This window comes from Capsicum annuum, chromosome 11 (assembly GCF_002878395.1).
Source record: "Capsicum annuum cultivar UCD-10X-F1 chromosome 11, UCD10Xv1.1, whole genome shotgun sequence".
NCBI lineage: Eukaryota > Viridiplantae > Streptophyta > Magnoliopsida > Solanales > Solanaceae > Capsicum > Capsicum annuum.
Window position 1 is genome coordinate 229,134,213 of NC_061121.1, and position 13,526 is coordinate 229,147,738.

At 35.5% G+C, this 13,526-nt stretch overlaps 2 protein-coding genes across 5 annotated transcripts in view; both read left to right on the forward strand.

Moving 5' to 3' along the window:
* LOC107847162 (putative disease resistance protein At3g14460) overlaps positions 1-13,526 on the forward strand; it is a 44,993-nt gene that overhangs the window by 11,149 nt on the left and 20,318 nt on the right. For all 4 annotated transcript variants that reach the window (XM_047399865.1, XM_047399866.1, XM_047399863.1 and 1 more), the window contains 7 exons: positions 6,751-7,101; positions 11,841-11,917; positions 12,016-12,085; positions 12,393-12,514; positions 12,668-12,751; positions 12,855-12,945; positions 13,139-13,312. The gene's annotated coding sequence lies outside the window, so the exon portion shown is untranslated. The remainder of the gene's footprint in view (positions 1-6,750; positions 7,102-11,840; positions 11,918-12,015; positions 12,086-12,392; positions 12,515-12,667; positions 12,752-12,854; positions 12,946-13,138; positions 13,313-13,526) is intronic.
* LOC107847161 (putative disease resistance RPP13-like protein 1) lies at positions 6,760-10,435 on the forward strand. The gene is made up of 5 exons (XM_047400280.1): positions 6,760-7,101; positions 7,152-7,370; positions 7,422-7,581; positions 7,866-8,371; positions 8,483-10,435. The coding sequence occupies exons 1-5, from the start codon at positions 6,760-6,762 to the stop codon at positions 10,433-10,435; spliced, it is 3,180 nt and encodes a 1,059-aa protein (XP_047256236.1).

The window sequence follows — 13,526 nt, forward strand, 5'->3', positions numbered from 1 at the left end:
CGTTTGCTCGTGGGAGAGACTCCAACTATCTTCAAGAAGCGTATTATCGTGCCTCGAAGCCAAGAAAGTTTTATTTTGAATTTCTTGTACAATTATCATTATTGTTCTAATAGTTCCTAAGCCTCATTTTGTAGCCTTGAACCTCAAGAGAAGAACTGAAAATGTCCGGCCCGTCTTCATGAAGTTGACAAGGATATGACTGAGAGTACACTTCAGAAATTGGAGGTTCTACCCAAAAGTTGATAAAGATCAGGATATTAACATCAAATTATGTAAATTATTATGCAGCCAAATGTAATAATAGCATAAATTCAGTTTTGAGTAGACAGTACATCTTTTATGTTCACAAATTCTCCTGCTTTTTTCATTTCTTTTTGATTGGTAACATTGAAGGGGAGTCTTGGATTAACTAGTAAAGATGCTTACATGTGTTCGAGTCGTGGAAACAGCTTCTAGAAGAAATACAAGGTAAGGTTGCATACAATAGACCCTTGTGGTCCAGTCCTTTCCCAGACCTTGCACATTATAGGAGCTTTAGTGCACCGGGCTGCTGTTTGACTGGTAAAGTTATCTCATGTTTTTTGGATGAGCAAAGAAGAAAAATAGTGCTGGTATTCTATTCATGAAGCCTGTGCACCCTTTTCATCAGATTTAGTTGGCAATGAGAGATTGTGTTTGTGCACAAACTTGCTTGTTGGTAAATAGTCTTCTTACTCTTGTCGCAGTCACAAAAGTTGTGTATTAAAATAGTTGAGTTAGACGAACCACGTCCTACATGTGTGTGCACAAAAACAAGAAGACACTCTAATAGTTTAGTTAGATGAATGAAGAAGATACTCGAAGTTGGAAGGATACACAAGCACCGAGCTACAAATCTGATGACCCAAGAACGGGATTCTCTAAAAAGCCAAGGTCGTGGGTGGCCAATAGAGCCCCACTTGGAAACTTGAAATGCTGAGGTTAATGCCAAATGTCTACCTTATAATGTTAGAAAGCTAAACCATTCACCACAGAGCAATCACAAAACAATGCTACATTATTCTACATGATTGTTGACACAATTCTATTTCCAAACCATATTCCCCATGAATTTTAATCCAGCGACACCCCTTATCTCCACATCAACCAATAGTTCTTGATAATCATCCCATCCAAAAGAGAGATAGTTTTAAGTATATGGGGTATATGACTCAGGAAAGTGGTGTGGTTGATGAGGATGTCACTCATCGGATTGGGGTAGGGTAGATGAAATGGAGGCTTGCTTCCGAAATCTTGTGTGACACAAAGGTACCTCCTAAACTCAAAGGCAAGTTCTACAGAATGGTGGTTAGACTGACTTTGTTGTATGGGATGAACGTTGTTGAAGCTTTAAGTTGTACTTACTGTTGGCTTTGGGCCTACGCTCACACAACTTTAAAATGTGTCACAGGGGTCTTAGGCTTGCTTCTTAATGTACCAACAATCAAAAACTTCATTCCAAGGTCATGCCCCAGAACTACGAGCCTCCGTATGATTTGATTTACCCCAAGTGGGTTAAGCTAGTCATCACTAAAAGTAAAAGGTTCTACTCCAATGGCAAGGATAGAACAGCTCTCCCCAACGTGGGCAAGACGTTGGAATCCATGTAGCTCACATGGTTTATGTCGGTTAGAAGAAACTCTCAAGTTTCCTAGAGTCTCAAGTCTTAAAGTTATTAAGATTTTAAGTCCTTGAGTGTCAAAGAAGTTCCTTGTTTTCAAAAGACTAAAGTGCATGTTCTAAAAGTTGTTGTTTTAAGAGTTGAACTAGTTTACAATCTTGAAATCAAAGAAAGAATACAGATTTAGAATAAAGTGTAATGGCTCACGTGAATTATACTACATGTTTCATTATTCATGATTTATGAGAGTTTTATTCAAGCTATGCGAGTCACCTACAAAACCATGTATGTTTTCCATAAAGATTTATTGTATTGATATTTAGTTCCATACACCCCCATATACTCAGTACATTACCAAGTGCTGATCCACATATACCTTTGTGTGCTACATTGTCTCATAATGTAGGTTCAGGTGCTCAGTCCCAACAGCGTCTCTGTTTCAAGGCTTACAACAAGGTTTAGGATTAGGGGGTATGTTTCTGGGTGAAGTGACTCATTGAAACTTGACACTCCTTGCCTTAGCATATTTTCACCCTCAATCTGCTACTTATGTCCTTTTTTTTTTTTTTTGACATTGGCCACCCTCAACATATATGCAGCTACAACATATATGCAGATCACCAAATACAAAAAACAAACCAATGAAGAAAATAATAGGCCGACAAACAACAGACCATAGATCTCTAGAAAATTATCCAATTTGCAATAAAGTTTGAAACTTTGTCAAGCATAACTATCAATTTGGAGCGGAAAAAGGTGCCACAACAGAAACTTCTCTGTAAAAACAGAAAATATATGAGTGAAACATCTGCAGCGGTTACTGAAACAAAAAAAAAAAAGAAGCTTCAATTGTTATGAACCTAAGGAACAAATATGCTACCAGTGGAGCAATGAACCGAATGATGGTGATAATACTTTTAATTAGAAAAATATAAGGCAAGCAAAGGAGTCAATTATGTGTTGTGCTGCTAAGTGTGTAGTTCTCACCTCCGATTTTTCAGACATCTCATCCACTTCTTTTTTATTATTTTCAAACTTGAATCCATGACCACTGATTACAATGCGGATAAAGAGTTAAACTGTATGTGTAAATCAGAAATTAGTATAAATAAACATTCAAAATTATTTTAAAATAACCACAGAAAGAGATAAAGAAAAAATGAAACCTTGATAATTATGTGGAATTTGATGTTATCATAATACAATGTAGAAGCAATACTATACAGATAGTTAGATTGTGAAAAAACTAAAAGAAAAGTAAAAGTAAAAGAAAGAAGCAGTTGAAGTCGTAAAGTGTAAATGAACCATTGAAAATTTCAACCAACCACTTCACTCTCCAATGTATTTTTCCAGAATGTGAATCCTGAACTTGGTTATGTCAATTTTCTGTTGAATGCCTCTCAACATTGAGAGTCTTGCCATTAAATAGAATGTATTCAAAGACTACATCCCTAAAGATCCGTCTTCCTATCGTAAAGACTCTTCCCGCAATTAGTTTTGTATCATTATTGAGAAATGAAAGATTTCATTGAGATAAACTATCACTGTTTATATACTTGCATTTGAAAATATTAATCACATCATCCATAACCAATACTCCTACAAAACCATACCACTACATAAAGAGCAGCCGTAAGATAGATCAACCATCCTTTAATTCGCACGATAAAAATTATTCTTACAACTGATCTTTGTATATCTTGAGAACATGAATATTGACCTATAAAGCTCATTATAGGAACAAATCATCATTCTGCAAACTGGACATCTGTACTATATTTCCATAACTATCAAGAGCACCCTTAAAAAAAACAAATCAAGAAAAACATCATAAAATGAAATCTTGTTCAATTAGTCAATGAGTGAGGAAGATATTATTGAACAAACTCAAGAATTTACTGTAAAGAATCATGTTGTTGTACACTGAGCTCCATAAAATAATCTTTTGCAAAAGGAGAAGAGTCTTTTTTTATGACAAATAATATATGGATACATATAAATAAAGCAACTTAAAATTCATTTTCGTCAATGAATAACTTCATTTACACAGATTTCAATGATATTCACAACCTATAGTTATGCAAACCAACCTTAGCACATGGAAAAATGCCATTCAAATCTTAAACAATTACACCCATAAACTCGTGAAGATGATCAAATTCTAACATTACAACTTTCTTCGATCTTCTCATCCATAACACTGGATAATATGTATCAAAAGAAATCCTTAATACAATAGTTTTAAAACTAATTCAAAAATTGTGAAAACTTGAACCTCAAAATTCATTGTCCCATGTCTTTTACTGAAAAACAAAAAAGTTTGGATACAACCAAATCGTTGGAGTTTGAGATACCCTCTATGTGGCAAGAGTCAATTCAAGAAGTACCCACCAAAGAGTTGTAGAATAAAAAACCAATACAATAATTGAATGAATAAATGAAAATGAATGCTAAGTCTGCATCATATGCATGTTAAATCAAAAGCTAAAACTATAAATAATATGTCTGTAGATACAAACAAATACAAATAACGGAAAAGTTGAAAAACCTAATAACAGAAGCTATAACTTAATAGAGGAGAAAATTATAGAATGTACTATTTACTTGAAGTGCTTGGACATTGGAATGGGAAAAAAGATATTCTGATCAATTTTGAAACTTTTGTGAGAGAGGTTCATGTAATATTAAGAGTGATACCTAAAAATGTCTTCTCGAATCATATGTCATCCTCTTCCTTCAAGAAGAAAAGGATAAGACAATTTTATTTTTATCACGATAGACACTTGAATATCAAATAATCATAACCTCTTTCATTTGAGAATGAGAGTTGAGAATGAATGATCTTTTCGATACACAAATACAATGGTAAGAGTTTAATGCCCAAAAAACGTGACTTTTAGGAAGACAAAAAAAAAAGGCGTTTGTTTCTTTAGTGGACACAATTTTTGGACTTCTTCATGAATTTTTTATGCTAGCTGAATAATAAGTTCTTGTATGAATTCTTTATCCGTTATTTGAAAGATTTAAACTATGTGATGCTATTCAGTAAATAATTTCAAGAAAAAAAAAAGAGACAGAGAGATATGTACCAGAAGATTGAACTTGGCTTGTCTTGCCTTTGGGAATATCCAAAGACACTCTGAACAGTTCTTGTAGTACGGTTAAGTTTCATACTACCTCCTCTATCCACTATCCAAATATTTCTCCAAGTAAAATAATTTTTATAAATAATACATTTGTTTATTCTGCATTACAATTTACCTGTATGTTATTGTTTATTGTTCACTGGGAAAAATCGAAGTTGCATTTTGAATGTCTCTTATGTTTAAATGTGAAAAACGTACATATGATGGGAAGTTAACAAAATAACAAATATACAATTGGCCATCATCCAACACTTACCATGAATAACATGAGAATAATTCCAACATTTTATCATCTGAAGTGGCTAATATACAACTTGTTTATTTTAGTTGAAATAAGATTATGAAATCAACAACGGACTTAAAGTAGAATTCTGAAACAATTAGGATCTAAATTTCTCAATAGACAATAGTATCAAGTGAAAATGGTAAAATAAACCTTCACGTCTCTAATCAAAATTGATGTGTTGAAACCGGGTTGATCGATGTCAATTGCTGCTTCGATTTGAGGGGAAAGTGGAGTAGAAAGGTATTCAAACGGTTATGTATGCAACTACCAAAAACCAATAAGAGAGAATCCAAAAAGCACAAGTGAGAAAGTTCTTGATAACCAATCCAATTCTCTTCCATCATGTCCTCTCAGTGCATTGTTTTATCTATCATCAATGGTTTATGTTAATGATAACCACCGAATTTCAATATGAATTATGTAAAAAAAATATATGAACATCTAAATATTTTAGAATGGGAAAAATGGATGGAATCTAAGAAAAAGAACAATTTGTTTTCCATGAATTATGAATTTGACCACTGATAACCATACAATCTTCATCGGATTATTAATCTGCACATGGTGATGTCGATTTTATTTTGATTTGTACATGAAGATGAAGATTTGCTTACAATTTGAAACCACTGATGACCATACAAACTTCCTCGGATCTGCACATGTTGATGTGGATTTTCTTTTGATTTGTACATGAAGACGGAGATTTTCTTACAATTTTAAAGCACTGATAAGCCTACAAACTTCAACGGATTATTGATCTGCACATGGTGATGTAGATTTACTTTTGATTTGTACATGAAGATAGAGATTTGCTAATAATTTGAAGAGAAATATTGAGTGGAAGTAGTGGACTTCTGCCACTATACTCACTTTAAATTTTAAGATTTGAATTCAAAAGTTGTATAGTGGAATTCGTGGATCAGATAGGCTTAATATATATTGTCATAGTTTTAATTTAAACAAAATAATTGGTGATAGTTAATTTTTAAATTATAAAAAATAAATAATAAATATATGTAAGACAAATGACTAATTCAGAGGATGCCACTTGACTTATTGAGGAGGCTGCATCCTCTCTTATTAATAATAGAAGATAGATAAGGTGTATTACAATAAGAGCAATGTATAAAAGTAAGTACTTAATAAGATGTATGATACAACAAATACATGTATTATTTCTCTTATAGATTGATTGGTGACAAATGAGCTGTATCAATTACTTTGCTGTCTTGGTCTTCTATGGGCTGTGTAGACTGTAGTCCTTTCCACTATTTTTCAATAACCCAATAGTCAATATAGATGGTTGCATTCCTCCGTTTCAATTTAAGTGTCTTAATTTGATACAGCACGGCGCTTAAAAAATAAAAAGGAGATTTTTGAATAGTCAAAAAAACCCACTCTATTATGAAGTCTTAAGTCTTTGTCTTGTTGAATGAAAAGTCAAACTTTTTTGGTAATAGTAGATTGTAGTTAATAATAGCAAACATAGTTGTACCAATTACAAGTAAGAACACTAACAAAAGAGAGAGGGAGAGAAATCACTGATCATTCTTGTTTGCAATTTACTCTTATCATTCAACAGGTAAAATAAAGTTGTTAATATTTGATTTGAAGATAGAAACATTTATCTTCTCAGAATTCTTAAAATCATTTTTGTGGTTCCTTGTTTTGCTTTGTAGATTTCAAAAATGGATATTGGCTTAGCAGTTGGTGGTGCATTTCTCTCTTCAGCTTCGAATGTTCTCTTTGATAGGCTTGATCCTCATGGTGATCTTCTCAAGATGTTTCAGAAACATAAGCTTGATGTTGGGCTTTTAGAGAAGTTGGAGGACATTTTGCTTGGTCTTCAGATTGTGCTAAGTGATGCAGAGAATAAGAAGGCATCAAATCCACTCGTGAGGAAGTGGATGAATAAGCTTCAGCGTGCTGTGGACGGCGCTGAAAACTTCTTGGAAGAAGTCAATTACGAGGCTTTGAGGCTTAAGGTGGAAAGTCAGCATCCAAATCTTGCAGAAACTAGTAACCAGCAAGTAAGTGACCTCAACCTGAACTTGAGTGATGATTTCTTGAGCGAAGTTAGAAGTATTTCTATTCGGATAAGAAACTAGAAATTAGAACACTTTCAACTTCTTTGGTTGATGAATCTGAAATCTTTGGTAGGGAGATTGAAATTGAGCGATTGATTGACCGTTTATTGTCTAATGATGCAAATGGAAAAAATATGATTGTGGTCCCTATTGTTGGAATGGGGGGCGTGGGCAAGACAACACTTGCCAAAGCAGTTTACAATGATAAGGAGGTGAAAGACCATTTTGATTTGAAAGCTTGGTTTTGTGTTTCTGAGACATAGGATGCTTTAAGAATAACAAAAGGTTTACTTCAAGAAATTGGCTCATTTAACTTGAAGGTTGATGACAATCTTAATCAGCTACAAGTCAAATTGAAGGAAAGACTAATGGAAAAAAGTTTCTCATTGTTCTGGATGATGTGTGGAATGACAACTACAACGAGTGAGATGACTTGAGGAATATTTTTGTTCAAGGAGATATTGGAAGTAAGATCATTGTGACGACACGTAAAGAGAGTGTTGCCTTGATGATGCGAACTGAGCAAATTAGCATGGACACCTTGTCTATATATGACTCTTGGTCTTTATTTAAAAGACATGCATTTGAAAACATGGATCCTATGGGACACCCATAACTTGAAGAGGTTGGAAAACAAATTGTAGCTAAGTGCAAAGGACTGCCCTTAGCTCTGAAGACGCTTGCTGTCTTGTTACGCTCCGAAACAGAGGTTGAAGGGTGGAGACGTATTTTGAGAAGTGAAATATGGGACCTGTCGAACAATGACATATTACCAACGTTGATGTTGAGCTACAATGAACTTCCCCCACATCTAAAGCCATGTTTTTCCTATTGTGCAATATTTCCTAAAGATTATCCATTTAGGAAAGAACAAGTTATTCATCTGTGGATTGCTAATGGTCTTGTAGTACCTCGGAGAGATGAAGGAAATAAAGATTTAGGCAACCAATACTTTAACGAGTTGAGATCAAGATCATTGTTCAAAAGGGTCTCAGAGTTTTCTGAAAGAGATGGAGGGAAATTCTTAATGCATGATCTGGTCAATGATTTAGCCCAAATTGCATCTTCAAAACTCTGTGTCAGGTTGGAAGAGTGCAAAGAATCTCATATGTTGAATCAAAGTTGTCACATGTCCTATTCAATGGGCAAAGGTGTTGACTTTGAGAAATTGACACCCGTCAACAAATTGGAGAAGCTGAGGACATTGATTCCAGTCAATATCCAACACAATCGTTGATATCCTCTAAGCAAGAGGGTGCTGCATAACATACTGCCAAGGCTAACATCTTTAAGGGCATTATCATTGTCTTATTACACGATTAAGGAGTTGCCAGATGCTTTGTTTATCAAAGTAAAGCTCCTGAGACTTTTGGACCTTTCTAGGACAGATATTACAAAATTACCCGATTCTATCTATGCATTGTATAACTTGGAGACCCTTCTCCTGTCATCTTGTACATATCTTGAGTTGCTACTGGCGCAGATGGAAAAGTTGATCAACTTGCGTCTTCTTGACATTAGAAACACTTCTTGCTTGAAGACACCGTTACATCTGCGCAAGTTGAAAAGCCTCCAAGTGCTGGTGGGAGCTGAATTTCTTTTAGGTGGCCCCTGTGGTTGGAGAAAGGAAGATTTGAGTGAAGCACATTACTTGTATGGATCTCTGTCAATTTTAGAGTTGCAAAATGTGGTTGATAGAAGGGAAGCTCCGAAGGCAAACATGAGGGAGAAGAATCATGTTGAAAAGTTATCGTTGGAGTGGAGTGAAAGTGATGCTGACAATTCACAAACTGAAAGAGACATACTTGATGAGCTACGCCCACACACAAACATAAAAGAACTCCAAATCTGCAGATACAGAAGGACACGATTACCAAATTGGCTAGCTGATCATTTGTTTCTTAATCTGCTAGTACAATTGTCTCTTATCAACTGCAAGGACTGTTTTTCCTTGCCAGCACTAGGACAACTTCCTTCTCTGAAATTCCTTTCCATTAGAGATATGCATCAAATAACAGAGGTGACGGAAGAATTCTGTGGTAGTTCGTCCTACAAAAAGTCTTTTAACTCTCTTGAGAAGCTTGAATTTGCAGAGATGCCAAAGTGGAAGCAGTGGCACGTACTAGGGAATGGAGAGTTCCCTACACTTCAGAACCTTTCAATTGAAGATTGCCCCAAGTTGATTGGGAAGTTTCCTGAAAATCTTTGTTCTCTGACAAAATTGAGAATTTCAAGATGTCCTAAACTCAATTTGGAGACACCCATCCAACTTTCAAGTCTAAAAAAGTTTGAAGTTGATGGTTCTCTTAAGGCTGGAGTTGTTTTTGATGAAGCTGAACTGTTTACATCCCAACTTCAGGGAATGAAGCAGATTGAGGAATTATCTATTGGTAATTGCAACTCTCTTACCTCGTTGCCTACTAGCACTCTACCGAGTACCTTGAAGACAATAACGATATGTTGTTGCCGGAAATTGAAATTGGACACTTCAGTTGGTGATAGATTGACATTAACAAGTTGTGAGTTGGTCCCAAGGAAATGCTATTTGTATGTAAATAGTTTTCCAAACCTTACTAGGTTTTTTACTCCTAATGGGACTGAAAGACTCGATATAAGTTGTTGTGAGAATCTTGAACTACTTTCGGTGGCATGGGGGACCCAAATAACCTCATTATTTATTTACGAATGCGAAAAGCTGAAGCGGCTGCCACAACGTATGCAGGAACTCCTTCCCTCTCTTAAGGGACTGCAACTGTGGAATTTTCCAGAAATTGAGTCCTTTCCTGATGGGGGATTGCCCTTCAATTTACAACTCCTTGTGATCGACGATTGCAAGAAACTGGTGAACGGCCGAAAGGAGTGGCATTTACAGAGACTCCCCTCTCTGAGAGAGTTGTACATCATCCACGACAGTGATGAAGAGATTGTTGGTGGTGAGAATTGGGAGTTGCCATGCTCTATTCGAAGGCTTACCATAGACAATCTGACAACATTTAGCAGCCAAGCTCTCAAAAGCCTCACCTCTCTTGAATATCTACGTACTTGTAGTTTACCTCAAATTCAGTCACTCCTGGAACAAGGGCTTCCCTCCTCTCTTTCTAAGCTATATTTATCTGACCATGATGAGCTCCATTCCCTACCGACCGAAGCTCTTGGGCACCTCACTTCGCTTCAAAGTCTAGAGATCAGCAATTGTCATCAACTCCAATCACTTCCCGAATCAGAGCTGCCCTCCTCCCTCTCTAAGCTGACCATCTACAATTGCCCTAACCTCTAGTCCCTTCCGGTAAAATGGATCACCTCTTCCCTGCCAAAACTATCTATTCGCAACTCCCCATTGCTCAAACCACTCCTAGAATTTGACAAGGGAGAGTACTGGTCAAAAATTTCTCATATCCCAGAAATATATATCGATGACGAAGTCATGTGATGATTAAAACAAATTGCGCTCTGACAGATGTAAGTTATTCTTTCCCCCCACTAGTTTATTTTTTTTCCCTTACTTCCCATTGCTTGTCTCTTCATTATTTTCCTTTTTTAAATCTTTAGGAAAATAGAGCAAAGTGTCTATCACCACTCTGAAGCCAATGGATTCTCAAGTATTTTTGTGAAATTAAATTTAGGTGATGTTTCAACATGTGACTTTTAGGAAACAAATTTCACTCTTTTTTTAAAAAAAAAAAAAAAAAAAAAAGCATGAAACATAATTTATGTCCTTGGGATCGACAATTGCGAGAAACTGGTGAACGAGACTCCCCTCTCTCAGAGAGTTGTACATCATCCACAATGGCAGTGATGAAGAGATTGTTGGTGGTGAGATTTGAGAGTTGCCTTGCTCTATTCAAAGACAATCTGAAAACATTAAGCCAAGTTCTCAACAGCCTCACCTCTCTTGAATGTCTATATATTGGTAATTTACCTCAAATTCAGTCACTACTGGAACAAAGGCTTCTCTCCTCTCTTTCTGAGCTGTCCATCTGTCATTGCCCTAATCTCCAATCACTTCCCGAATCAGCATTTCCCTCCTCCATCTCTAAGCTGACCATCGAGGATTGCCGTAATCTCCAATGCCTTCCAGTAAAAGGGATGCCCTCCTCCCTCTCTAGACTATCTATTTGCAAATGACAATGCTCAAACCACTTATAGAATTTGACAAGGGGGAGTACTGGCCAGAAATTGCTCATATTCCTGAAATATATATCAGTGTTGCAATATTACGTCGAATGCCTGTGATGATTAATAAAAAAGAAGCTCCCACAGATGTAAGTTTTTGTTTTTCCTCAGTAGCTTTTTAGTTTTGTTTATTACTCCCCATTGCTTGTTTGTTAATTATTTTTCCTTGTTAAGCTATTGGGTAAAGTTTTGTGTTTCTGAAACATGTTTCACTTTTTGTTAAAGAAGTGATAAAATATAAGCTTATAAGCTTTAACCACTACTTGACTTAACAAGAATGAAACAATTGGAACAATTATAGTTATGAGGAATAATTATTGGAGTTTTTTAAAAAAATATAAAAGTTCGAGGAAAATCCTAAGTTTTTAAAGTACCCAAAAACTATAATTTCTCCCAAAAAATATTACTTTTTCGTCCAAAGATGAAGATCGGTGACAGTTACCTTTGAAAACTTCTCCTTGCTTGTCTATTAGCTTTTTTTCAGTTTGTTGATCCATTTATTATTGCAGGAGTTGTTCAATCAATTTGCAGAAAAACTACGAAGTGCACAAATGCTTGAAGAATGAAATCTTTATTTCACAATCAGGTAGTATGTGTTGCCCATTCCTTATTATAAAGCTTGGAAAGCAAAGATTTTGAAGGAAAATTTTCATACTAAGTTCTTTTTTCAATCTTGTTGAGCAGCGTGTAGCGTCTATTGCCACTGTGAAGCTGAAGAAGCATCTTGAGATCAGCATGAAAAATGACAAAAAAGGTAACATGTTGCAACTACAGAAATTCTTATACATCGTGAGAAAAAAAGACTAATTTAGGTAGGAAACAAGACTAATAATTTTATCTAGGAAAGTTCATAGCAAAATGTAATATAAACAAATTAGAAGCCTTTTTATCATTCACAATGCGTTGATATGTCAACCCCGGATGTATAAGACTTTTGAAATATGAGTCATTTTTCATTTGAAAAAGCTAGAGATGAAATAGACGTACCGCTGTGAATATGCCTGCCTATGCATTACTTGAAGTTTCATCAAATAACTCTTGTTTTACCCCTTGATCTCCAGTTACTTGAGTAAGGAGGATGCAGTTTAGAACTGCACATGTTCAACCTTGTGCTTTGATAACATTTAGAATCTTATCATCCTCCGGAAATGCAGTCTCTCTAAAGTCTACTAGAATATCCAAGGTACATGTGGAAGAAAATTCTGGTTCCTATATATCAAAAATAAGCAAGGTTGTTTCCAGATAATTCAGCGTCTAAAAGCATCAGAACAATGAATTACCTGGCCTCAACTATCGTTTATCAGCGAGTTTTAAATCTTCTTTTTTTCTTGATCAGGATTTTGGTAACAATATGTTCTTAGCTCATTGGTGAAAGGAAAGTAAACTTCCTTCGTTGTGAATTGGCAGCTAATTCATGAATGTAAGTGTAGTTTTGCCTAAATCGAAGTAACAGACTGTCCTTTTCACCATTCATGTAATGCTAAATTTTTTCGCTGTTTTACATTTTTTCTCTTTGCTTGAAGTTTCAATGCCATAGCAATTCTTGTACTCTTGAAGTTTCCTTGAGCAAGGAAGAGGTGTTCTGGGGTAAATATCCATTCAGTGTCGATAAAGGTCTTCCTTCATCCCTCTACATTCTGGCAATCATTAATTTCTCTATCTCTGAATTATGTATGGACAACGTCCTTTGCTTGAACCATGTGAGGACTAGGAACAGCACTTACACTTCGGATAACCTTCCAGTTAATTTAAAAAATTTCTCCTTGCTTGTTTATTAGCTAGTTTCAGTTCATTGTTATCATTGCAGGAGTTGCTCAATCAGTTTGCGGAATCATTTGGAAGGGCATGAATTCTCGGAAAAAATTAACACTTCGGATAACCTTCAGTTCTTGATTAATCGTTAAAGAGATGAATTAACAGCTTGCTCCTTTGACGTTGCGCTGTTCTTCTAGCTTCGTCAGCATTAAAAATTGCTTATGAGGTATATATGACATATTAAAATTACTATACTTGGAATTCTGTTAATTAGAATCCATTTTTGTAGTGAAATAAAACGATCATATTTCGTTACTTGTCTAGAGGAATTATTCATTTTTAGCTATAGACACATGGTTGAAGGGGAGCCTTGGAGTAAATAGTAAAATTATTGTCATGTAATCAAGAGGTCACGAGTTCAAGCTGTCACACCCCTTTTT